Below are 24,929 nucleotides of genomic sequence, written 5' to 3' on the forward strand. Positions count from 1 at the left end.
CTCTCATCCTCTTCCTAGCGGCCGCCATCTTGTATGACGTAGTGTTTCTGGGTCGCAGGTGGCGTCATCTTTCTTGGACGCCCTCTTTGATGATGTCATATTTACACAACCCCGCCATCTTGGTTTCACCTGTATCCCATGGAATCTCATCCCCCTTAAAAAAAAAATTCAGAAGGAAACCAACACAATACGATCCAGAAACCTAACCCTAAAATTAGGAAAAAAAAAGACAAAAAAGTCAAAAAAGAGACAAAATTTTCAAAATAACACTGGACTCTCCCTGGGGCTCCCCTGTACCCTGACCCTCACCCTAACCTGAATCCTGACCCTCGTCAGGGTTTTGAGTGGAACCCTAACTGTGAACCTGATCCTAATTAGGGTTAGGAGCCCAACCTTGCCCCTGATCCTGACCCTAAGCTATGAATATTCATGTTCTCCTCATGAACATTCATGAAATATTCATACATGCAAACTATTGATTATACAAAACCCTAACCCTAACCCTAACCTAACCCTAACCCTAACCCAAACCCGAACCCTAAACTCCAAACCCCTAACCGTGACCCCAGACTCTCACCCTGACCCTGATTCTGAGGTGAGACATAGAAGAAAGACATTGAGAAGTTTGTACATTCAGTGACATAATACATTTTATTCTTTAGTTGATGTTAGAAAGCAAAGGCTTGTATATCTTGAAAAGTTTCTATCTGACATGAAGAATGATATACAATAAACTGTATTCAACAATTGATCAAAACTTTCTAACAAGGTGAAATGAAAATATAAAGTGTGGGGATTGATACTAGTCCTCATCCACTTATCTGTAGTTAGGAAGGTTTATTTTTCTCCCTCAAAACCTAAGTAGTACATGTGTTAAATTACCTTCCAAATTTCAAGACTCTTGGAGCCTCAGACAGGGACTAGCATTAGAGTCAAACCACTCCACAGCTGTTTGTTGCATGAGTGCACAATAGCATGGCCAACGGGTCCTGGTGAAAAAAGTCTTGGGCAGCCTCCATTTGAATTCTGCTTCTGCCATTGACCAGCCATGTGAGTCTGCACAAGTATTCTAACCTTCTTGGGCCTCAGTTTCCCCATCTGTAACTTGGGGGCCTACATCAAATGTGTTCCTGGTGAAGAATAACAAGACTGTATTTTCAGTTGCCTTTTCCTCTGTCTTTCCACTCTCCCCTCCAACCCCTCCAAGTTCTTTTTTTTTTTTTTTTTGACAGGGTCTCCCTCTGTTGCCCAGGCTGGAGCACAGTGGCATGATCTCAGCTCACTGTAACCTCCACGTCCCAGGCTCAAGTGATCCTCCTACCTCTGCCTCCAAAATAGCTGGGGCTACAGGTGTGTTCCACCATGCCAGGCTAATTGTCAGAGAGTATGTGTGTACAGACCACACCAGTCTAAGTATGTGTGTGTAAAGATGGGTTTTCTCCATGTTGACCAGGCTGGTCTCGAACTCCTGGCCTTAAGCACACTTCCTGCCTCGACTTCCAAAAGTACTAGGACTTACAGACATGAGCCACTGCTCCCACCACCTCCAAATCTATTAAAACAAGAGTCTCACCAAGACAATGAAATTGCAATGTGACGTTTCCGTTTACTTTGGATTATATGTCGTTATAAATATTAACAAATAAGACTTTAAAAGGACACCTTTGGGTGGGTCAGACCAAAGTACAAAACTCGTGGGGCTGCAGTTTGAGGACAGTGTCTGCAGCCGTCACATGGTAGCAAAAGTGTTAAGCAGCGCACGAGGGTCTGCGTCGAGGACAGCCAGAGTCCATGCATTGGGAGGTTCGCTCGGTTGGCAAAGGAACCCTGGGCAGGGCATGCACGGCCCGGGCTCGGCGGGCGGGGCGCAGTTCCCTCGCTCGCCACTAGAGGTCAGGAGGTGACCGCTTCGGGGCTAGAAGTGGGCCCGTTGGGGACTGGCTAGTGCTGACGGGCGCAGTTCCCTCGCTAGCCGCTAGAGGTCAGGTGACCGCTTCGCGGCTGGAAGACAGGCCCGTCGGAATTGCCTAGTGCTGGCGGCGGGCGGGGCGGGGTTGAATGCCGCGCCTGGTTACTGACACCTGATTTTGGAATGACTTTTGTTTTGGCATCACCCAGATTTCCTATCTCTGTGAGGCTGATGTACCCGAGGAAAGATGCCCGTTCGGAGTCAAAGGCAGAGCCGTTTCCGCAGCTTCTCAACGCGCTTTGAGAGAGAATCTGCATGGGATCCACAACGAAGCAGGGATCCTAGGGAAGGACGATTTCCAAACTTCCTGCTGGCGTTGGGGCGGGGGGGGGGGTCCTGCCGGAGTGGCCGCGCTGCCCCTGGGCTGGGTGGCCGATGAGCCCCACCTCCCAGCCTGACTGTCCCCACCGTTCGGGTCCAGCCCCATTTGCACAGCCTGGGCAGGAGAGGGCCTGGAGCTCCGGGTTCTTGTCCCAGCTGTACCTCTACAGGTCCCTTCTGCCCACGTGCCGAATTAAGACAGCCATGCCAGGTGAGGCTTACAGCCTCTTCTACCTTTGCCATTCATCACTTCCGTGTCTTCAGACAGGCTAAGTCTCCTCTCTGAATGAGACCCCCCAAAAAAAGCAAAGCTAAGAAGATAGAGCTTTGAATGAGATCCCCCCAAAAAAGCAAAGCTAAGATACCCAGAGCTTAGCTAGACACCAGGCCTTTTAGATACGGACTGCCTCTTACCTTAGGCCACCAAAGGGTCTCCATTCTGGCTGCATGGATAAAAGAGGAGCCTTTGCCTTGACCTGCAGAGGCTGCGGTAGGGTGGCTGAATTCTGGGACCGGATCAGGCACCTCTGGGGAAGCCTGAAGTAGCATGGATGGTTTCAAAGCCAGCAGACAAGGTGGCAGGACAGTGACAAGACCCCAGGTCCCTATCGTGCACCAAAGCTTACCGAGTCTCCATCTGGGGTCTCTGCTGAGTCTCCGACAGACCAGGAGGGAAGGGACTGGGGGTACCAATCCCCAGAGAGAGAAAGTGGCAGTCAGAGGACCTGGGCTTGAGTCCTGGCTCACCCCTTCCTGGCCGTTTGGCCTTGACAAACTGCTCAGACTCTGGGAACCTGTTTTCACCTGCAAGATGGGGAAGAGTCAAACTCACCTTGCAGGGCTGTGAAGATTTCTACCACACGCAGGCAGAAACCTCACATACAAAAGCCTTCCTAAAGATGGGGAAATAAGGCTCCATGAGCAGCAGGTGGCCAGGGACTGTGTGGGGCCTGGGGTCCTGTTTCCCCTGCAACCTGGGACAGGGCTGATGGGCACTTGGTGTAATTCAAATCATGACCCTGGACCTCGGGCGGTGGTGTGCTTTGTGTCTGCAGCGGAAGGTCCCATCCTCGTGCCTGTGGGTCCCACTACCAGTGCTGAAGGGTGGGCAGCAGGCAGGTGAGCCCCAGGCTAGCAGCCAGCAGGATCTCTCGGGTGACCTCAGCATGCCAGTTCCCCTCAAGAGTGGTGTCCAGCACTCCAGGCTGGGGGCCCTGAATCCTGGTTGCAGCTGTGTGGGGGCTGGAGGGCCCTGGGCAGGTCACCTGCCCTCTCTGGGCCTCTGTCTCCATCACACACTGGGACTCCAGCTGTGCAACTCCTTGGCTCTGCATCTGCTCACCCAGCATTCCTCAGGGCCCCTTGGTAGGCGGGCAGTTTGCTGGCTTCAGGTCTGAGCCCCAAGATTCAGATCCTCTCAAGCCCTTCTTAGAGAGCCTAACTCAGGGGAGCAGACAGGCCCACCAGGCAGGGTGACTCTTGCTCAGCTCCTGCAAGGTAGACCCGGCCCCACAGGCCTCCTCAGAAACAAGGCCCTGGACTGCCACCGGCTACTCCCAAAGGGACATCTGTGGCAGTGGTAGGGCCGAGATGCCATGAGCAACCACCTGGAGCCCCCAGTACTCAGCGTGAGCCAGGAAGCAGAGAGGAGGGTAAAGGGCAGAGTGAGGACGTGGAGAAATTCTTGCTTTTTCCAAGCACAAGGGACCCTCTTCTCCACTGCAGTTGACTTGATGCTTATGTAGGGAAGGAGGAGCGGTGGACTGTCCCTGAGGTCCCTCAGAAGAAAGAGATCAAAGTGGGAGACTTGGCATCTGAGGTCTGACGTTGACCCTGCACCAGACATTCTCCATGGTGCTTCCGTCACTTCCCCCGACCTCCTGCCTCGAGCCTCACGCCTTCCTAACAAACCCTGGCCCGGTGAGGCCCTGGGTCCGCAGCTCCCTGACCCCGTCGGCTTTCTCTCTCCTCCAGGCCTTTGTGACCACACCCACTGCTGGGGCTGCTTTCCCTGACCTCCCAGCAGTAAACAGAGCCCAAGGTACTTGCAGACTGGCCAGGCCGGTCTTGGTATTTCTTGCCACAGTTGGAATGGTTTGTTCCGAGTTCCCTGACTAGATGGGAACTCCCTGAGGGCAGGCCCTATGTCTCATTTACCCCCAGTGCTTGTGGAATCACTGAGTGAAGCAGGTACCAGTCTGCCCACCGTCAGGAGCCTCGGGGAACTCTGGCAGACTTCCGGCTGGCAGGCCTGCTTCTCCCACCTGCCCAGCAGGTGACAGAGATGAGGGATGCGGTCAGTCTTTCTTGGGCTACATCTGGGAGCAGCCGGTCCTCAAGGCCTCATCCTCTACCTGCCTGCCTCCTCACCACCTCCCTCCTCCGTTCCCATTGCCCCCCAGCGTGACCCACACTCCTGTCCTCTCAGCCTGGGCTGGCCTCTAGAAGGGCCCTTGCCCCAAGTGGCCCTGTCCCCTTTGCCTGGACACATGCTGAGGTCTCCTTCCACCACTAGCCTCTTCCCCACCCCAGCTCCCTGCCCTCCCCATCCCAGAGTGGCTGAGCCCTCCAGGTCCTCCACACGGGGACTGCGGCAGCCCTGCATCCAATCAGGGGTCCTCCCCCGACGTGGGAGCCACAGGCTGTGGTGGCTGCTGGGGAAGCCTGGGGCCGGCCGTGCTGGGCGCAGGTGGCGGGGGTGGCGGTGGCGGGCAGGCATCAGTCGCTGAGCACGGCCCCGGGGAGCTCGCTGGTGAGCGTGTGCCAGCGCTCAATGCGCTTGTCCTTGTTCTTCAGGCAGTCGAACCAGTGCTTCAGGCGCTCCCCCTTGGCATTAATGCCCAGAACCACGCCGCCTGCAGGAGGATGGGAGGGGCAGCTGGGGCACGGGGACCCCCTGACTCCTAGGCCTGGGGCCCATGCTCCCTCCCAGGTTCTGTGCTCCAAGGCCGGCTTCTCCCACTGCCCGCTGGGTTCTGAGCTTGGACAGGAGCTGACCTCCATGCCATGCTCTAGCGCCATCATCCTGCCCCTCTTCCACCAGGGCAGGGCTAGGGGCAGGGTGCAGAGGCAGGGTCAGGGCCAAGGAATGGGGGCTGAATCCCTAGGGCTCAGAGTCCAGCCCGAGGTGATGCCCATCACCGTCTCTTGTCCCTGCTCCGGCACAGACTGCTGTGTGACCCTCCCACAACTCCCTCCCTCTCTTGGCCTGTCTCTTCCTGGGGCATAGGGGTCTGGCCGGAGAAGGTCTGAGGGCAGGTGGGCTGTGGCTCCAGCTTTCCCCAGGGGCCAGGAAGGAGGGGCTGTGGCCTGAGCCAGGACAGGCAGCGAGACGGCGTTCCCCCTGTGCCCCCTTACCAATGAAATCGTTGGATCTCCCAATGTCGTAATCCCACACGGTGACCTCCAGGGACTTCTTGGCCAGGTCCCCATGCTTAATCTCATAGCAGAACTCCTGCTGGCCAGAATGGAGTTAGCGCTGATGCCATGAGGTCTGGGCCTTGGCCGGTGGCCAGGAGGGTGTGAGGGGTGGGGGAACGAGGAGGGCGGGGGTGGTCAGCACTCAGGGTGGATGATGGGTGGATGCCCATGTGTCTTGCCCACTTCCCCCGAGCTCTGCTGGGGTCTCCAGGGCCCCATCCCCTCACTCACTTGCTCCTTGCCCCTGAGCCTGCTCTGCCCATATCCCGGGAGCCTCCTGACTGCAGAGGCACTGCACGCCCCAGTCCCCGTCATCCTGGGCCTCCCTGGGGCCTGGCTTTGCTGACCTCTCCCTTCACTGTGGGACCCTCTCTTCCATCCGGGATCCCCCTGCTCTCTGGAAGCATCTCCTTGGCCCCCTGCTGCCCCTGGATCACTGCTGTGGTGTGGGCTGTACCCGAGGCCCCTCTGCTCTTCTTTCCTTCTTGTTCCTTGGGGGGAATCCGCGTTTCCAGCCATACTGACCCTCCTGGGATGAAGACCGTTCTGGGGTCCCCAGGGCATCCCGACTCCCCTTGCCCCACACAGAGCTTCCCCCATCTTCCTCACCTCCTCTTTGCCCTGTTGCCTTCATGAGGAACCCAGGACTCCCCTCAACACTTCCCTCTCCCCAGCCCTACATCCAGCAAGTCCTGCCAAGAGCTTCCCAGGGGTCCCCCAGCTCCCCCGTGTCTGTGGCCTGATGCGGCCCCGCCCCACCACCTCTGACCATCCTCCTCATCCCACCATAACCTTTTGGAAACCCAGCCCCGCCAGCCACGCCCCCACCACCTGGGGCAGAGCAGTGGCCTTCATGAAGCTCTGCCAGCCCTTGCCAGCCCTCGTACCTCGTTGAACTCTGGGTTCAGGGTTTTTTTCTTTACTGCTGTCTTATGTTTGGATTTCTTGTCCACATCTGGCCTCAGGTATCTGGAATTACATCCACAAGACAGGCAGAGGATGGGGATGAGCCATGGGGTATCGATCAAGCCCACGGGGATTAGAAGAGCTTTCTGTCCCTGGAGAGAGATTCCTGGGCCCTTCTTTTGTTCTAATAATTGGATTTTCCCAACACTATTTTGTGGCAAAGGTGAGACATTGTTTTCGGGAACCAAGCGGTCCCTTCATCCGCCTCACTTCTGTTCACACACACCTTCCTGAAGTTAACCATGGCGGGCCCCTCCATCCACCTAGGAAAGGGGTTTTTCCTCATTTCTGGAAGTCTAATTTTCACAAGGCTCATGCTTCCCACCAGAATAAGTTTTTGGCAGAGTTGGTCTCTCGTTCAAGGTTTTCTTTTTCTTTTTTCTTTTTTTTTTTTTGTGTGTCACTCTGTAGCCAGGCCTGGAGCACGATGGCACAATGTCGGCTCGCTGCAACCTCTGCCTCCCAGGTTAAAGGTTTAGCAATTCTCCTACCTCAGCCTCCCAAGTAGTTGGGACTACAATCGCCCGCCACCACACCCAGCTAATTTTTGTACTTTTGAGTAGAGATGGGGTTTCACTATGTTGGCCAGGATGGTCTCAATCTCTTGACCTTGTGATCTGCCCACCTCAGTCCAAGTGCTGGAATTACAGGCATGAACCACTGCACCTGGCCTTTTTTTTTTTTTTTTTTTTTTTTTTTGAGATGGAGTTTCACTCTTGTCACCCAGGCTAGAGTGCAGTGGCATGGTCTGAGCTCACTGCAACCTCCATCTCCTGAGTTCAAACGATTCTCCTGCCTCAGCCTCCCAAGTAGCTGGGATTACACAGGTGCCTGCCACCATGCCCAGCTAATTTTTGCATTTTTAGTAGAGATGGGGTTTCACTGCGTTGGTCAGGCTGGTCTTGAACTCCTGACCTCAGGTGATCCACCCACTCTGGCCTCCCAAAGTGCTGGAATTACAGGCGTGAGCCACTGTGCCAGGCCTCAAGCTTCTATTATAAAATAGCAGATTTATTGAGTTATATTTCACATACCATAAAAAAAATCCATCCTTCTGAAGTATAAAATGCAGTTGCCTTTAGTATACTCCCAGAGTTGTTCAACCATCAACACTACCTCGTTGAACTTTTGAGGAAGGAGAAGACCTTTTGTAGAGTAACAGGGAGGCCAGCTGGATGGTCTTGTCTCCATAAGCATTAAGGCCTTAGACTTTGATGCAAAACAGCTGTCTTCCTCTGAGGCTCAGAAAGGTGGAGTGACTTGCCCAAGGTCACACAGCCGGCAAGCACAGGGGTGATGCTCCTTTCTCTATGACAGTGAAGTCATGTGCAGGCTGGAGAAGGGGACAAGAGGTCCCCAACTTCTTTGCAAAACTTCTCACCCTGTCCCTGCATGGATAATTGCATGACAATTGACCTGCCCCTACTAGGTGTGCTCTGAGGTCTCTGGAGTCTCACCCGCTACCAACTCCCTGGGCCTGGCACCGGGGAGCTCAACAAACATCTGTCCAATGAATACCTGAATCCCTAGAAGTGAAGGTTCCTGCCCAAAGGCACACCTGCGTCCAGCTTATCTTGTTTTGCCCAACTGCTCTCCAGAAAGGCTGCATGGCTGACGCACAGCGCCCTCAACAAAGCTGGATGCTATCACTTAGAAATCCTTGCTGGTTTGAGAGCAGAAAATGGTATCTCACAGTTGCTTTACTTTGCATTTTTAAAATTTTTGATTTTTATGGCATAAATAATACTTGTTTATATAGAAACAACACTAGAAAATGCATATGGACAAAACTCGGGATTACGAGAGAAATGAAGACATATGTCCACACAGAAACCTGTTCATTGCCGCGTTCTAGAAACACACGCCCTTCGGCTGGGTAACTAACCAACAACCACCTGTGGTTTACTCTTGCGATGGAAGCCTATTCAGCATAGGACTGAACTCCTGGCACCTGCAACTGACAGATGCCTCTCAACACATTCCGCTGAGTGAAAGAAGCCGGACTCACAGGGCAAACGCTATCCGACTGCCTTCATGGGGAAGTCTGGAAAAGGCAACACTCTTGACACAGAAAACGGGTCAGTGTTTGCCTGGGGCTGGGGAGCTTTCTGGGGTCATGTTCTGTATCTTGATTGTGGTGGTGGTAATAAGATTGTACCAGCCTGGGCAATACAGTGAGACCCCATCTCTACAAAAGAATGAACACTTAGCTGGGCATGGTGGCGCATGCCTGTAGTCCCAGCTACTCACAAGGCTGAGCGGGGAAGATCACTTGAGCCCAGGAGTTCAAGGCTGCAGTGATCCATCTTTGCACCACGCTACTCCAGCCTGGATGACAGAGCAAGACCCTGTCTAAAAAAAAAGGGGAAACTCACGGGATGTGAATGATACAGGCTGAGGATCCATTATCCGAAATGCTTGGACCAGATGTTTTGAATTTTGGATTTTTTCAGATTTTGTAACATTTGCCGTGTATTTACCAGTTCAGCATCCCTAATTCAAAATTTCAAAAATTCAAAAATTTAACAATCTGAAATCCCAAGTGCTTCAATGAGCATTTCCTTTGAGCATCATGTGAGCACTTAGAATGTTTTGGGTTTTGGATTTTTGGATTTGGGACGCTCAACCCGCACCTCAAAAAACCTGACCAAAATAAAAAGTGCGGGGGCATTCCAGCAAGCCCGCCACCCGGAGACGGCAGCTCTCTTCAGTTCCTATGCTCCGTGGCCACTTTGCTGCATACTGGTATTGCTTCTGCTGTCAACCGTCCTCGGCCCGTTTTGTGACGGGGTGAAGAGCAGTGTCAGAAGAGTCCTGCACGCCCTGCCTTCACGAGTCCCTGGAAGGAGGGTGGTTTGGGGATTTCTCTGCCCTCAGCCTACACAACCTGTGTTCATCTAGTGACCCCTCACTCGGCCACCAGACTTCCACGATGCGCACCAGCCTGGGCGCCTTCAGCCACGGACAGCCATGGACGGTTCCTCTGTTAGGATGTTTTCTCTGCTGGGAGTGCCCTTCCATCCTGACCTGACACTCTGGGAAGATCCGTCAGCACCCTCCCTGAGCACACCTGCTCTGGCACCAGTGGACCCTGTGAAGCCCCAGAGGCCTGCCCTGTGGCATCTCTCCCTCCCTTGCTGTCAGGACAGTGGACCTGGCCCCTGGGGCTCATGAACCCCTCAAGTCACGCACCTCGAGCCCCCTGCACAGCGACTCCTGTTCGCCTGTGGCTTTGAGAAGAAACCCTTCTGGTTCTAGATAAGAGAGCCGGAGAAGGAAGGGAGTTGCCCAGGGTGGCACGGCAAGTTGCTGCCCGTTTCCGCCATTTTCGCTGGTATGAAATGCAGATAACAGAAACGACTGCATAGGCTGCTGGGAGAGTCACACGCAGCCGTCGCACAGCCCAGAGTTATTACTCGATATGTCGGCAACTGTCACAGCCACTGTTACTCCTGGGGTTTTCCATCAAACCTTCCAGAGCTGGGCCTGGGCTCCACTTCCAGCCTGAGGACACTGAGTCAAGTGTCACCAGAAATGAGGTTTATAAAAATAATGGTGCATGGCTGGGCACGGTGGCTCACACCTGTAACCCCAGCACTTTGGAAGGCGGATCTAGGAGGATGACTTGAGTCCAGGACTTTGACACCAGCCTGGCCAATATGGCGAAACACAGTCTGTACAAAAAATACAAAAACAACTAGCCAGGTATGGTGGTGCACACCTGTAGTCCCAGCTACTCGGGAGGCTGAGGTGAAAGGACTGCTTGAGCCCAGGAGTTTGAGGCTGCTGTGAGATATGATCGCACCACTGCATTCCAGCCAAGGTGACAGAGTAAGTCGCTGTCTCAAAAAATTGAAGGAAGAAATACAGAAATAAAAATAATGGTGCAGACAAAAGGCACTGACCCATCTAGCTTTGCCCCTCAGCATCAGCCACTGGGCACATCCCTCCCCGTCTTCCGGGGTACAGGTCACTCTCTCTCTTCCAGGTCAAGGATGCAGCTGAGGGGTACCCCTCTTACCATCTAGCCTGTGCCCTTATTTCCCCTGCTATTAGTGAGGACGAGGCCCCTGGTCCATGAAGGTGCCTTTCAGAGATGGGCACCCCTGAGGAGACCTGAACGGCAGTCCCATGTCTCACCCGGGGAGTATGAAACAGACATGGAGGTCTCAGGTGAGGTGTAGATCAGATACAGGGAGTGGCCCACAGCTCTGCTGGTCTGAAAGGCAACATGACCTGGCCCGTGCCTGGCAGGTGGGACCCAGCTGAAGGCTTCCAACAGCACCTAGACCAGTCACCTGTGGCAGGGAGGAGCCTATGGTGCAGTGGACAGGCCCTGCCCAGGAGGCCCCCTGCTTGCCCATGGAAGTCAGTTGGACCGTCTGTCACAGCAGGTAAGACCTTGCTGTCTGGGCAACCCAGCAGGCAGCCCTGGAATTCTTGTCCATCTGGCAGGTGGGCATATAACCTGGTTTAAACATTTCACACCATAGGTTGGGCATCGTGGCTCATGCCTATAATCCCAGCACTTTGGGACCTGACGGGGGTGGATCGCTTGAGGTCAGGAGTTGAAGACCAGCCTGGCTAACATGGTGAAACCCCACCTCTACTAAAAATACAAAAATCAGTCAGGCATGGTGGTGCATGCCTGTAATCCCAGCTACTTGGGAGGCTGAGGCACAAGAACTGCTTGAACCTGGGAGGCAGATGTTGAAATGAGCTGAGATTGTGCCCTGCACTCCAGCCCGGACAACAGAGTGAGACTCTGATCTCAAAAAAAAAAAAAAAAAAAATCACACCATTTTGGCTTCAGATTGCATCCTTCTGCAAGGATGTATACACATGAGCTTCAAGTCAATGACAAGTCGGAAGAAAAAATATATACGCAAACCAGTTTCCTACCGTGCGTGTCGTCTGGCGTTTTGAACAGCTGTCCATGTTATAACAATTCATATTCTAATTTATTCATTTTAACTGCATAGTACTACATTCTACACATAGGCCACATCGGATTAATCTATTCCTCTGGTGACGAATGTTTGACTATTTCCAGTTTATAGCTACCGAGAGCAATGCTGTGATAAACAGCTACCCACCCCTGCCCAGGTTTCTAGGAAATAACCCTGGAAGGAAAGCGATGTGGTCACGGGGCACCCACATTCTCCACATCGACTGGACACTGCCAGCTTCCTCCCCAGTGGTTATTACAAGAGTCTCCCGCGTGTCTTCTGAGCATTCACAGAGCTTCCCCCAACACCCGGGTCTCCAGTGCACTGACAGACTGCTCATTGTCGAGGCTGGGGCCCACTTTAGTGTTTTCCGCAAAGACAACCAGCAGCCCCTGCGCTGTTTTTGGGAGCCTAACTTCCCCCAAAGATGCAGCAGGTCCTGGGCTCTGCTCCTGGAGCCTATTGTGATTGGATTTTTTAAAATACAGATTTTGGGAGACATAATACACACACTGTACAATGCACCCTTTCAGATGTATATAACTCAGTGGGTTTTGGTATATTCATGGAATTACGCAGCCATCATCACAATCAATTTTAGAACATTTTTGTCACCCCAGAAGGGAACCTAGGACCCTTCAGCAGCTACTGCCGACATCACCTCAAGCTTTCCCCGGCTCCTGCAAACACAAATCCACTCTCTGCCTCTGTGGGTTGGCCTATTCCGGACACATCGCAGAAATGGAATCCTGCAATACGTGGCCTTCCGTGCCTGGCTTCTGTCACTCAGCACCTTGCTCTCCGGGTTCACCACAGTGTAACCAGTGCTCCACTCTTTCTTAAGGCTGACATCCCACCACAAGAACAGACCACGTTTGTGCATCCATTCATCAGTGGATGGACGCTCGGGCTGTTTCCACTTCTGGCTGTGGTGAATAATGCTGCTATGAACATTCTTGTACGAGTTTTAGGATGGACATGTTCTTCTTATCTCTTGGGTATACAACTAGGAGTGGAATTGCCAGCTCAAATGGTGACTCTGTGTTTAACTTTCTGAGGAACTGTCGACTGCTTCCCAAAGTGGCCACCCCATAACTGTCATATTATTTTTATATATTATTACTATTATTTTGAGACAGTGTCTCACTCTGTCACCCTGACTGGAGTGCAGTGGTGTGATCTCGGCTCACTGCAATCTCCACCACCCAGGTTGAAGTGATTTTCCTGCCTCAGCCTCCCAAGTAGCTGGGATTAAAGGCATTCGCCACCACACCTGGCTAATTTTTAGATTTTTAGTAGAGATGGGGTTTCCCCATACTGGCCAGGATGGTCTCAAACTCCTGACCCCAGGTGATCCACCCACCTCGGCCTCCCAAAGTGCTCGGAATACAGGCATGAGCCACTGCACACGGTCTAATGAATTATTATTTTTAACTGTAGAGACAAGGTCTCAGTATGTTGCCCAGGCTAGTCTCAAACTCCTGGACTCAAGCAATCCTCCCAAGTAGCTAGGACTACAAGCATGCATCACTATGCCTGGCTAATTTTTAAATTTTTTGTAGAGATGGGGGTCTCACTATATTGCCCAGAACGGTCTCAAACTCCCAGCCTCAAGCAATCCTCCTGCCTTGGCCTCCCAAAGTGTTGGGAATATAAGTGTGAGTCACTGCACCTGCCCTGTAGAATTTTAAAAGTGGCAGGAATATGATCACGGCCAGTGGGGATGGTGCCCCCAGAGCTGTGCCACAAGGAGTACTGGCCTCTTCATGGTGCCAAGATGCCCCCGAGGCCTTAGTCACCTGGGTCCCTGGCGTCCCCTAGGTTAGAGCCATTCCTCTGTCATTCCCCCTCCCTGAAGCACCTGCCCCTCCTTTCTGCCGAACTAAATTCCTCCCTAAGTCCCCACTTTCCAGAGTCTCCCTGCGAGCTCAGACTCATACCTACCTGGTTTCTGCAGAGCCCCAAGCACTGAAGGCGGCCACGGTGGCAACCTCTCCGAAGGGCCAGGGCTCCTGCCTGGCTCTCAGAGCTACACAGCCTAACCTGGCCAGGCTCACAGGTCCACAGCTCTGGGGCCCAGGTCACCTGGCATGGCCCTTTGGTGTCTCTCCCCAGGACCACCATCGGCCCCCACTGGTAGAGCTGGATAGACTCTTATCTGCATCTGTGGCCTCAGGATAGGGCTGGGCACAGGTGGGCAGTTGCCAAGGCCTGGAAGACTTTCTCTGCCGCCTCTCCCAGCCTCCTGGCTACCCCTGGCACTGGCTCCGCCTTCTCCTATGCCCTCCTCCAACCTGCTCACGGCCCCTCCTGGGCCCCTCAGTCACAGAGAAGCCTGGACATGGCACCAGTAGATAACTAATATCTGCATGACCCTGGGAAGCCACTCAGCTTCTCTGGGCCTCAGTTTCCCCACCTGTGAAATCAGCTGGCCATGCTTAACCCCTAGAGTTGCCAAAGGAGCCCATCAGGGAACACAGCACCCCTGAACCTCAGCTGCTCCCTGGGTGCCTGTCACTTGAGACCACGGAGGCCAGAGGTGAGGAGGTGGCAGGAGGTCACATGCATGGCACACTCACGTTTTCACGTAGGGGTCCGAGTAGCCATTGGCATCCATGGCGGCCAGGTGTGCACACCGCACGATGCCCACCAGCAGGCCCTGCTTCTGCGAGCTGTACTTGAGGGAGATGAGGATGCGGCCCCGCTCCTCCAGGGACTTGTCTTCGGTCTTGTCCACCTGTCGGAGGGACAGGTCCCTTAGTCCTCACCTGCCCCCACCCCTCTCTCAGCCATCCTTGGCCTCCCCTTCCTGAGCCCGCCCACTCCCACTGCCGCAGCCGGGCCTGGTCACGGCCCCCGGTGAGTGGTCACGTGGTGAACTCACAGCCTTTCTGTCGTCTCTTCCCTCCCAAGGTTTCTGCCAGGGATGGATCTGCCCTCACCCTCCCTGTTCTTGGCTGCCTGGTCTGGGGTGGCCTTCACAGCCCAGCAAGGGCCAGCGCAGGGGTAACTGCAGCCCGGGGGCCAGATCAGGTCCGATGCCTGGCTCTGTGTGTAACATGAGCTGAGAGTAGCTCTTACCCTTTTTAAAAAGAATGTTTAAAAAACAAAATAGAGCCGGGCGCGGTGGCTCACACCTGTAATCCCAGCACTTTGGGAGGCCGAGGCGGGTGGATCACGAGGTCAAGAGATTGAAACCATCCTGGTCAACATGGTGAAACCTCGTCTCTACTAAAAATACAAAAAATTAGCTGGGCACGGTGGCGTGTGCCTGTAATCCCAGCTATTCAGGAGGCTGAGGCAGGAGAATTGCCTGAACCCAGGAGGTGGAGGTTGTGGTGAGCCGAGATTGCGCCATTGCACTCCAGCCTGGGTAACAAGAACGAAACTCAGTCTCAAAAAAAAAAAAGAGACGGGGGTCTCACTATGTTGCCCAGGCTGATCTCAAACTCCTGGGCTCAAGACATCCTCCCGCCTTGGCCTTCCAAAGTGCTGGGATTACAGGCATGAGCCACCGTGACCAGCTGGTTCTTACTTTTTTGAGTAGCAGAAAGAAAAATGAAAAGTATTTTGTGGCACATGAAAATGATATGAAATTCACACTTCAGCTTCCTTTGATAACATGGCATTGCAACACAGCCTTGCCAGCTCCTTGACGCCTTCTCTATGGCTGCCTTTGCTCTAAGGACAGAGCTGCGTGGTGGCTGCACACCACGTGGCGCACAGGGCCCGACATATGTGCGAACCGGCCCTTCACAGCAGTCTGCAGTGCCGAGCCTGGTGCCCTTGGCTTCCACAGATGGTTCTCTGCCTCGTCCTACCTCACAGTCTGCCTGACTTTCTCTACAGTCCTGAGGCTCTGAAGCCGGGTCCCACCTCCACGCCTCTGCGCACGCTGTATCCACGGCTCCAGCGCCCTCCTCTGTGTTCACTGCTTGATAAATTCCCGGTCCTGTGGGCCTAAGCTCAGTGCAAGCGGCACCAGACTGGGGGGCGTTTCTGACCCTCAGGGTGGGTTGCCCGTCCCCTCGGTGATCCCACTGCCTTGGCTTCTGTCCTGTCTGGGTGGCCCCCTGCTTCCTCATAGGTCTGTCCCAGCCTCTAAGTTCCTCGAAGTTGGAACTCTGCCTGTAACTTCTTTTTGAGACAGAGACTTGCTCTTGTCGCCCAGGCTGGAGTGCAGTGGCACAATCTTGGCTCACTACAACCTCTGCCTCCCGGGTTCAAGTGATTCTCCTGCCTCAGCCTCCTGAGTAGCTGGGACTACAGGCGCCCACCACCATACCCGCCTAAGTTTTGTATTTTTTGGCAGAGACAGGGTTTTGCTATGTTTACCGAGCTGGTCTCGAACTGACCTCAAGTGATCCGCATGCTTCAGCCTCCCAAAGTGCTGGGATTACAGTTATGAGCCATCGTGTCCAGCTAATACCTGCATCATCTTTAATACCTCAGGGCTGGGCAATAGCCTGGCACTAAGTGCCCAATGGAGGCTTGTCCTAGTGAAGGCAGGAATGGAGGGACAGGTGGTACCCTATGGGTTCAACCTCATGCAACCAACTCCAGCCTGGGGGGGGGTTCGAAGAAAGGCAGAAAGGTCTGCCCATGCCAATGGAGCCTGGTGGATGGAAAACGGTCACCCTAGCCCCAGTCCCCCGAAGATGCCTCTCAGGGAGCTGGAGGTGGCTCATTCGGGAGAGCCCAGAAGACAGAGCTCTGGTACATTCCTCCCCTGGGAAAGCTGGGAGCCAGGTGGGGAGGCCACTCAGTGCCTCCCATGCCCCAGGAGCTGCCTGGTGCCTGCCTCTCGGGGCAGATCTCAGCTCCAGGCCTCCCCATCCCCAGCCAGCCTGATGCTTCTCCACTCCTTGCCCTCCCCAGACCACCTGGCCTCTTCCTTCTGGCTGCTACACACTCCAAACCCCTTCTCCTAGGCCCTGAGTCAACCCAGAAACACCAGCTTGAACCCTGTGTCCCCCTGGGTCCCCTTAGGACTCTGCCAGGCTCCTAAGCAGCCCCAGCCACATCTTGTTGCTCACAACTGTGCCCTGCCTGGCACCAAAGTAAGTCTCTCTGTGGCTACATCTAACCCCTTCTGGAGATGAGACTCCTGTGAGGTGAGCAGGGATGTCTAGCAGGGAGGACACACATGCCCCCAAGGGCCACCTTCCCCACCTCTCACACCCACAGTAGACATGGCTAATCGATCCCAGCATTTGCTCTGAGCTCCAATGCCACTTCAGAATCCTTCTCAACACAGTGCTCGGGCAGCCGTTCCCGGTGGGTCAGGCCAGGCCTGCGAGATCTCACTGTTTGCCCCTCAGGTTGAGCTGTGTGAGGGCCTCGATGCACCGCGCTGCTTGTGTCAGTGTGTGTGATGTGAAAATTAAACAACATAAACTAGCAGGGGCCAGGCACAGTGGTGCACGTCTGTAACCCCAGCACTCTGGAAGGCCAAGGCAGGTGGATCACCTGAGGTCAGGAGATCAAGACCACCCTGGTCAACATGGTAAAACCCCATCTCTACTAAAAACACAAAAATCAGCCAGTCGTGGTGGCAGCCGCCTGTAATCCCAGCTACTTGGGAGGCTGAGGCAGGAGAATCGCTGGAACTCAGGAGGCAGAGGTTACCGTGAGCTGAGATCATGCCACTGCACTCCAGCCTGGGCGACAGAGCAAGACTCCATCTCAAACAAAACAAAACAAAACAAAAATAGCAGGGATATTTTCAGCTGTTTTTTCAGGGGTAGGATATGGTATTTTGGGTTGTTTCATAAGACGACCATTGGGTACTGCTCAGTATTGACTTAGATAATGTTTAGACCGTAAAATCTAAAATGTACACCAGAGGCCTGGCACAGGGGCTCATCCCTATAATCCCAGCAGTCTGGGAGGCCAAGGCAGGAGGATCACTGGAGGTCAGGCGTTCAAGACTTGCCTGGCCAACATGGCAAACCCATCTCTACTAACAATACAAAAATTAGCCAGGCATGGGAGCTCACACCTGCAATCCCAGCACTTTGGGAGGTTGAGGCAGATGGATCATTCAAGGTTAGGAGTTTGAGACCAGCTTGGCCAACACAGTGAAACAGCGTCTCTGCTAAAAATACAAAAATTAGCTGGGTGTGGTGGCGCGTGCCTATAATCCCAGCTACTCAGGAGGCTGAGACACGAGAATCACTTGAACCCAGAAGGTAGAGGTTGCAGTGAGCCGAGATTGTGCCACTGCATTCCAGCCTGGGTGACAGAGCAAGACACTGTCTCAAAAAAACATAAAAATAAATAAATAAAAGTATCACCAGAATGTGGCTTTACTGCCAGGGGGGTATCCCAAACTGTACTCCCGTGGTCACTGTGTGTCCCTGAACTGCACCAATGAGCTGGTAGCACATCCAGCAATGCCCTGATCGTGGCCATGCACAGGCACACACATGCTTTCACCAACACACAACACACACGTAGACACATTCTCACATACAATTCACATACGGGCACATACACACACACACGGTTGTTTATGCCAGTAATCAAAACTACAGTAGGGCTAATGCTGCCTTTCTTAAGTGACATAGATCACGTGGGAAAACCGGGTTACCTGTGGCTAGTGACTAATAATAACACAGAAAAAGTTATATCCCTCACACACATGTCTGGGTGGGAGGGAACACGATAAGGAAATAAAACCGGAGTAAGTGATGCAGAAACACAGAACTGGGACTCCGGGAGGAAGCCCCAGTCGCAGGCTGACTCGCCCCCAGGGCTTGACTTGGGTTAAGTTGGATGTGAGTCCACATCTCCGGGCCCCAGTAGGGCTGGGCACACTGGGGACAGCTGCTGGGCTTTGTCCTCCTGAACTTGCCCCTTGCCCAGACCTCTAAGGGGACCACGTGCCAGGAAGGGGATCATGCCTCTGCCTGTGTCCTGAACACTAGAGGGCTGAGGACCAGCATTTCTCTTGACCCTGGTGGCACTGGGGAACCCTGGTGAGAGGGCCTTCACCTGGTTCATAAGGGCTTTGCCAGCCCTACATACACCAAGACTCAGGAGGGCGTAGCTGCTGGAGCAGGCCGGGGGCAAAATCTCTTCTTACATAATGTTCAGACGAGTGCCACTTCCCGGAAAGGATACTCTTCTGTCTCCTCTGCGTATCTCATAGGCACTCAAGTCTATGTTCCAGGCATGCTCCTTGAGCGTCCCACCTGCCTGTGGTCCCCGCCCCAGTCCTCTGGGCACAGTGAACAGCCTCTCAGGCTTCAGGGGCTCAAGCCCCAAACCTCGGACCTCCCCTCCCCTCACCCAAAGAAGTCCTATCTGCTACCTGCACATCCGGTCCAGAATAAAGCCCCCCTCCCGCTGCAGAGGCCAGATCAGGGCCACACCCATCTCTCCCTGTCTCCCCGGGCCTCCCGCCCTCTCCTCCCTCTCCTTCCAGACTTCCTGAGCCCAGGGCCAGCAAGCCTGGTAAAATGTCTTCCCCTGCGTTCCCTCTGCCTCGCACCTCCTGTGAAAACCATGGTCCTTCCTCGCCTCCAGTCCCTCGCCTCTTCAGGCTCACCTCCTCGATCTCCCCTCCCCTCCACTCTGCCCTTCATTAGCCCATCACAGGCAGGAAGTTCTGCACCTGCCACTGAGCCAGGTACACAGCAGGTGCTCAACCAATGCTCTCACCGGCAGCTGCTTCTCCAGGCAGATGCTGAACGTCTTGGTGTGGTTGGGTTTCAGCTTCTTCAGAGGCACTCGTGTCTCCCCGATGAACTCATTGTGCCGGAATTTGTCCTCGTCGCACACGGAGATCCTGGGGTGGGTGGGGAGCATGAGGCACAGCCATGATGTACTGGGCGTGGTGGGGGTGTGCGAGGGGAAGGCCAGCCATGGCTTTTCCTGCCCTGAGCCCTGCCCTGGTCTGGGGAGGGAGAGGCACAAGATGGCTGGGTGACAGGGCCAGAGTGTGGCATGATGTCAGGCACTGTCCTCCTGGACAAGTGTCCTCCGGTTTGAGGAGGGGACAGGACAAAGTAGGGGTAGCCAGGAGGCTGGGACAGCCAGTTCTCCAGAGGGAACCACCTCCAGCACCCTGAGAGGCCCCAGGAAGCACCTTCAGGGGACAGGCCAGGGTGACCCTTTTCCATCCACCAGGCTCCATTGGCATGGACAGACCCGTCTGCCTGTCTTTGAACCCAGGCTGGAGTTGCTGGCATGAGGTTGAACCCACAGGGGACCATCTGACCCTCAGTCCTGCCTTCTCTAGGACAAGCCGGGTGGGGATGGTGAAGGGGAGGGAGCAGCGGCCCGGGCCCCTCACCCACCACAGAGCTTTGCCTGACCCCCAGTCCTGCCTTCACTAGGACAAGCCGGGTGGGGGTGGGGACGGGGAGGGAGCAGCGGCCCGGGCCGCTCACCCACCGCAGAGTCTTGCGGATCATGTCTTCGTCTGTGATCCCGTAGTAAGTGAGGGTCTCGTTCCACGTGGGGTTCAGAGTGTTACGGAGAGTCTTTGTTCTGAGCTTATTTGCCTGGAGAAGGGAAAAATGATATTATTAGCATCAAAGGATGTGTCAGACAGAGAACAGTGGCCCCCAGAGATGGCCATGTCCTCATCTTGGAACCTGTGAATAGGTTCTCAACACGGTCAAGGGGAGTGGAGGCTGCAGGTGGAGTTGGGTTGTTAACAGGCAACGTTACAAAAGGGAGATGATCCTGCATTGTCTAGGTGGCCCAGTGTGGTCACAGGGTCCTTAAAAGCAGAAGAAGGAGCAGAGAAGAAAGTCCAACTGAGACGTCACCAAGGAAGGAGGCCAGGGAGATGCAACAGGGCCTGCGGTGAAGGTGGAGGGAGGGTCCCAGTACAGGAGGGTGGGCGTCCTCTAGAAGTTGGAAACAGCCAGGCAATAGGTAGGCTCCCCAGGCTGCAGAAGAAACGCAGCCCTGCTGACACCTTGATTTTAGCCCAGGGAGAGCACGGTTGGACCGTAACCTGCAGAGCCGTCAGAGTAAGCGCGCTGCTTCAAGCCACGAGGTTCGGGGTCATTTGCTGCAGCAGCTGTAGGAGGCTCATCCAAGGAGGGTCCTGCCTCCAGCCCGATGCCCGGGGTGGGTTCTGCAGGAGGCCTGTGTGGAACCGGAGTCTCCTTCCCAGGGCACGCCCTGCCTTTTCGGACTGTCCCCTCTGCCTGGAACCCATCCTGTCCTCCGGCATGCCTTGGGGGTGGCCTCTCTGAGCTGGAACGTTGCAGCCACTCCATCCTCCTGTGCCAGCGACTCTGAGCTCCGTGTCTGAACTGGCCTGATGCCTGCCACACCCAGCCCAGGCTGGGAGGTCAGCAGCCCCGGCTTCCAATTCCAGCTCTGTGGCAGCATCTGGTTCCCCACCATGGACAGGGCACAGGAATCCCTCTCACATTGCTTTCGGGACCTTGTTTACAAGGAGATCACATTTTATAAAACACTAGGGAGAGTCCTGGGGACCTCCTACAATGTGGCAGCCAGGCACTGCCAGCTCCAGTCCCACAGATGAGGGGACCCTGAGGTCCTGTGTTGGGCACGCATCCCGGTCACACTCGCCCTGGCCCTCACACCCGAGCCCACCTGCATAAGGACATCGAGGTCCGCCTGGCGTGCGGAGCCCATTTCTTCCCCAGGACTAGGTGGTGGGGCACTGCCATTTCTCCTACAGCCCTGTCTCCCTAGAGAAGGCGGATGGCCCCTTCTGAGCTGGTCCTCCTGGACTTCAGGGGGGCCCCAGGCCTACACATTTAGGGCCCCAAGTCAACTCAGACTCTGCCCCATGAAATTAAAAACAAAACAACACTGAAGTGTCAGCTGCACAGAAGGAAGACGAATTAGGTTCCGATTTTCCACGGCTCAAGGTCACCTTGGTGCTTTTATTTAATAGCGACTTTTTTCCCTCTCGTCTCCTGGATGCACCTGTTGGCTGGTGCCCCGAGTGCATGTGTGGTGGACCCCCAGGTCCCCAGCGCAGGAACAAGGATCCTGTGGTCAAATATACTGGGCAGATGCTGCCCGCTTCATCCTCCTTACGGAGAGTCAAGGAGCAGCCCGTCAACACATTAAACGCTAAGTCCTACGGTACAGAAACCTGTTTCCCAGTGTTTCCCAACGTCACTGAACCACAGAGTCCTCTGTTTGTACCTAACAGTAACTTACAGTTGCAAATGCTTCTCAGAAAATGCCGGCCCGTAAATTCTCCAGGGGTTTCCCCAGATCAGCAGGTAGGTGAGGCGGACACGTGAGGTCCCCAGGAGGCATGCAGGGTGTGGGGCAGACCTGGTGCTCTGTGTGGAGGTGAGTGGCTGAGGTCCCCTCAGCTTGCTTGGGCTCTGAGGGGAGTGGCAGCTGGTGGGCAAGCCTGCGTGAAACCCCTCACCTTACTGGCTCCGGGCAGCAGGTGCAGCTTGACGTAGGGGTCTGCCAGCCCATTGTGGTCCATCGGCTTCAGGCCCTGGGCAGAGAACAGCAAAGGGTGTGAACTGGAAATCAGGGAGATGGAGCCTGCAGGGCCTGCAGGTGCCCTTGTCCCCTTGGTTTCCTGGGTGGGTCCACTCATGGCCCCTTTCACAGAAGGCCCCAGGCCCCACACCTCCAGACAGAGGGAGCGAGGACAGTTCAGCGCCAGTGCAATCTCCCCTCCTGCTAACATCCTGGCCCAGGGCAGCTGTCAGGTGCCTCTGTCAGGACAGACTTTCTCTTTCTCTCCTCTCCCTGGAAGCCAGGTGGCTCGCCTTCCTCGGAGCCTCCCTCCCCACCCACTGTGGTCAGGCCCTTCTCCTAATTCCCCTCCCCCATCCTCTGAGCACGGCCTCCTGAGTGGCCAAGTCCCTCACTGACCCTAAATCCACGTAACCCCGGGACACGGTCCGAGACCAGGCCCCACTTTGGGCCATATTTGCCACAACTCCCAGTCAGTCCATGGAGGTCACACAAACTGAATGGCCACAGAGGTCCCTCCACAAGATGGCACCCCTCACTCACTGGTTTTTCTAGAAAACCCAGCCACGCGTGCACAGCTGGGGCGCACAGAAGCATGCACACACAGGGGCTCTGCTGACCTCAGCAGGTTCCTGTTTCTGAAAACTGCATTTGTTTCTTCTGGGCTGGTGCACAGGGATGTAGGGAGGCAGCTGTGGCATCTATGGGGCGCAGCTGGCAACCCCAGGACATTATTCAAACATGCACTGCAAGGCTTCTACCCAGCTGGGTCAGGAAGCAGCATGGGTGCTCACACCAGCCCATCTCCAAGGGAGGCTAAGGCTCCCTGCCAGGCCCGCCCTGCCTTGGTTTGACGGAGCCCTGGGGGATTCGGTGGGGACTTCCAACCACCCACTTCTCTGACGCTGGCAAAGGGCAGAGGTGTGGGGGCCTGGCTGGCTTGGGTTCTGGGCTCAGCTCCTGTGGTCACCAGTTGGGAAGCGGATGAGTTACTTTGCATCTAAGCCTCAACTTTGTCATCTGTAAAACGGGTTGGCCGGGAGCAGTGGCTCACACCTGTAATCCCAGCACTTGAGCCCAAGAGTTTAAGACCAGCCTGGGCAACATAGTAAGACCCTGTCTCTTCAAAAACTAAACAATTAGCTGGGCATGGTGGCCCGTGCCTGTGGTCCCAGCTACTATGGAAGCTGAGGTGGAAGGATCGCTTGAACCTGGGAAGCGGAGCCTGCACTGAGCCATGATCACACCAGTGCACTCCAGCCTGGGTGACAGAGGGAGACCCTGTCTCAAATTACGAAAAAAAAAAAAAAAAAGGGCAGGGGTGTAATAGTCCCACGTTCCTGGGGCTGGAGTGAGAGGCAGGGAGACGATGTGGACACGGCCTGGCAGGAAGGGCAATGCTCCCTTCTCTGCACGCCAGGCCCTGCGAGGTGCTGCAGAAGCTGCTGAGGTCCGGGGGGTGCATCTGAGCTGTGCCCTGCACTGTGGGGCTGCCTCTGGGACGGGGCCCGGTTCGGTGGCCCCATGTGTGCTCAAGGTGACAAGGCTGCTCTTCCAAACCCAACTCCCTCGCCCTAGCCTCGAGCCTTTCCCACCAAGTGCCTGAAGTACAGAGTTCTGGGAATCTGTGGCCCAGCCTGAGGGGGAGGGGGCCGACCGCTGTGTCTTATTCTTACTTTCTTATACATTTGTTTGTTGTAGCTTAAAATGTTTTCATTTGGCCCATGTTTCTCCACCCAGCCCTCTGGGGGGCTGGCCTCCCACGGAGCCTGACCTCTGTCCATAGAGGGGGAAGGGCAGGAGCCTGTTTCCAGGGCCAGGAGCTGCTAGTGGGGCTCTTGGGCAGACCCTCCCCAGCCAGGGAGTCCTCAAGAGACAGACACCGACCCCGTGGGTTAAGGGGAGGCCTCACCGGAGGTGATCTGGTTAGACTGTGTCCCACCCAAATCTCATCTTGAATTGTACCCTACCATTCCCACATGCTGGGAGACAGACCCAGTGGGAGATAACTGAGTCACAGGGGGAGGTTCCCCCATACTGTTCCTGTGGCAGTAAATAAGTCTCACAAGATCTGCTGGTCTGATAAGGGGAAACCCACCTTGCTTGGATCCCATTCTCTCTCTTGCCACCAAACATGTGAGACGTGCCTTTCACCTTCTGCCATGACCGTGAGGCCTCCCCAGCCTTGTGGAACGGGAAGTCCAAGAATCCTCTTTCCTTTACAAATTACCCTTTATAAATTTCCTTTATAAAATACAGTCTCACTGGCCGTGTGAAATGGACGAATACAAGAAGGATGGGCGGAGGAGGCCCCGGGGAAGGCCCTGGCCAGCACTGAGGAAACATACGGGGGCTCTGGCTTTGAGAGGACAGCCTCTCCCCAAAACCCCTGCCCTGCCCGCCCTGGGCCGCTCGGAGGCTGTTGCTGGCGAAGTGTTCAGGAGAGGAGCTTCCTAGTCTGAAGTATTACTCAGCCTGAAAAAGGAAGTTCTGACCCGCACTGCAACAGGGATGAAGCCTGAAGACTTCCCGCTACGTGAAAGACACCAAGGACAGGTGCTGGGGAACCGCACTTATGCGGAATAGTCACATCCAGAGAGGAGGCGGCAAAGCGGCGGCCTCCCCAGGGGCCAGGGGAGGAGGAACGGGGAGCTGCTGTTTAATGAGCAGTTTCAGTTTTAAAAGCTGAAGAGGGTTCTGGACATGGGCTGCACAGCAGTGTGAAGGTAGAAGGTTCTCAGCACAACTGAACTGTGCATCAAAAATGGCTGAGCATGGAGGGGAGGAGTCAAAACAAATGGTTGAGATGGGAAATTTATATTTGCATATTTTACCACAATAAAAAAACCAGCAACAGTCTC

The 24,929-nt window shown here is 54.8% G+C and overlaps 1 protein-coding gene and 1 long non-coding RNA gene across 3 annotated transcripts in view; both read right to left on the reverse strand.

Annotated features, from left to right (window-relative positions):
- Positions 1-632: 632 nt before the first annotated feature.
- Positions 633-4,898, reverse strand: LOC135275719 (uncharacterized). Its single transcript, XR_010343283.1, has 2 exons — positions 2,917-4,898; positions 633-2,827 (listed from the first exon to the last, which is right to left on the reverse strand). It is a non-coding gene; the product is annotated as an uncharacterized LOC135275719 (long non-coding RNA).
- Positions 4,899-4,978: 80 nt separating this feature from the next.
- Positions 4,979-24,929, reverse strand: part of DOC2B (double C2 domain beta) — a 31,098-nt gene continuing 11,147 nt past the window's right edge. For both annotated transcript variants that reach the window (XM_021667271.2, XM_064378147.1), the window contains 7 exons: positions 22,007-22,081; positions 20,026-20,135; positions 19,291-19,417; positions 14,205-14,362; positions 6,598-6,679; positions 5,648-5,744; positions 4,979-5,145 (listed from right to left, as the gene is read on the reverse strand). In XM_021667271.2, the coding sequence (XP_021522946.2) occupies positions 5,009-5,145; positions 5,648-5,744; positions 6,598-6,679; positions 14,205-14,362; positions 19,291-19,417; positions 20,026-20,135; positions 22,007-22,081 (786 nt within the window). In that variant the 3' untranslated portion in view covers positions 4,979-5,008. The remainder of the gene's footprint in view (positions 5,146-5,647; positions 5,745-6,597; positions 6,680-14,204; positions 14,363-19,290; positions 19,418-20,025; positions 20,136-22,006; positions 22,082-24,929) is intronic.

The sequence above is a fragment of the Aotus nancymaae genome, unplaced genomic scaffold (genome assembly GCF_030222135.1).
Source record: "Aotus nancymaae isolate 86718 unplaced genomic scaffold, 86718_ANA_hifiasm-v0.15.2.pri h1tg000018l, whole genome shotgun sequence".
NCBI classification, from domain to species: domain Eukaryota; kingdom Metazoa; phylum Chordata; class Mammalia; order Primates; family Aotidae; genus Aotus; species Aotus nancymaae.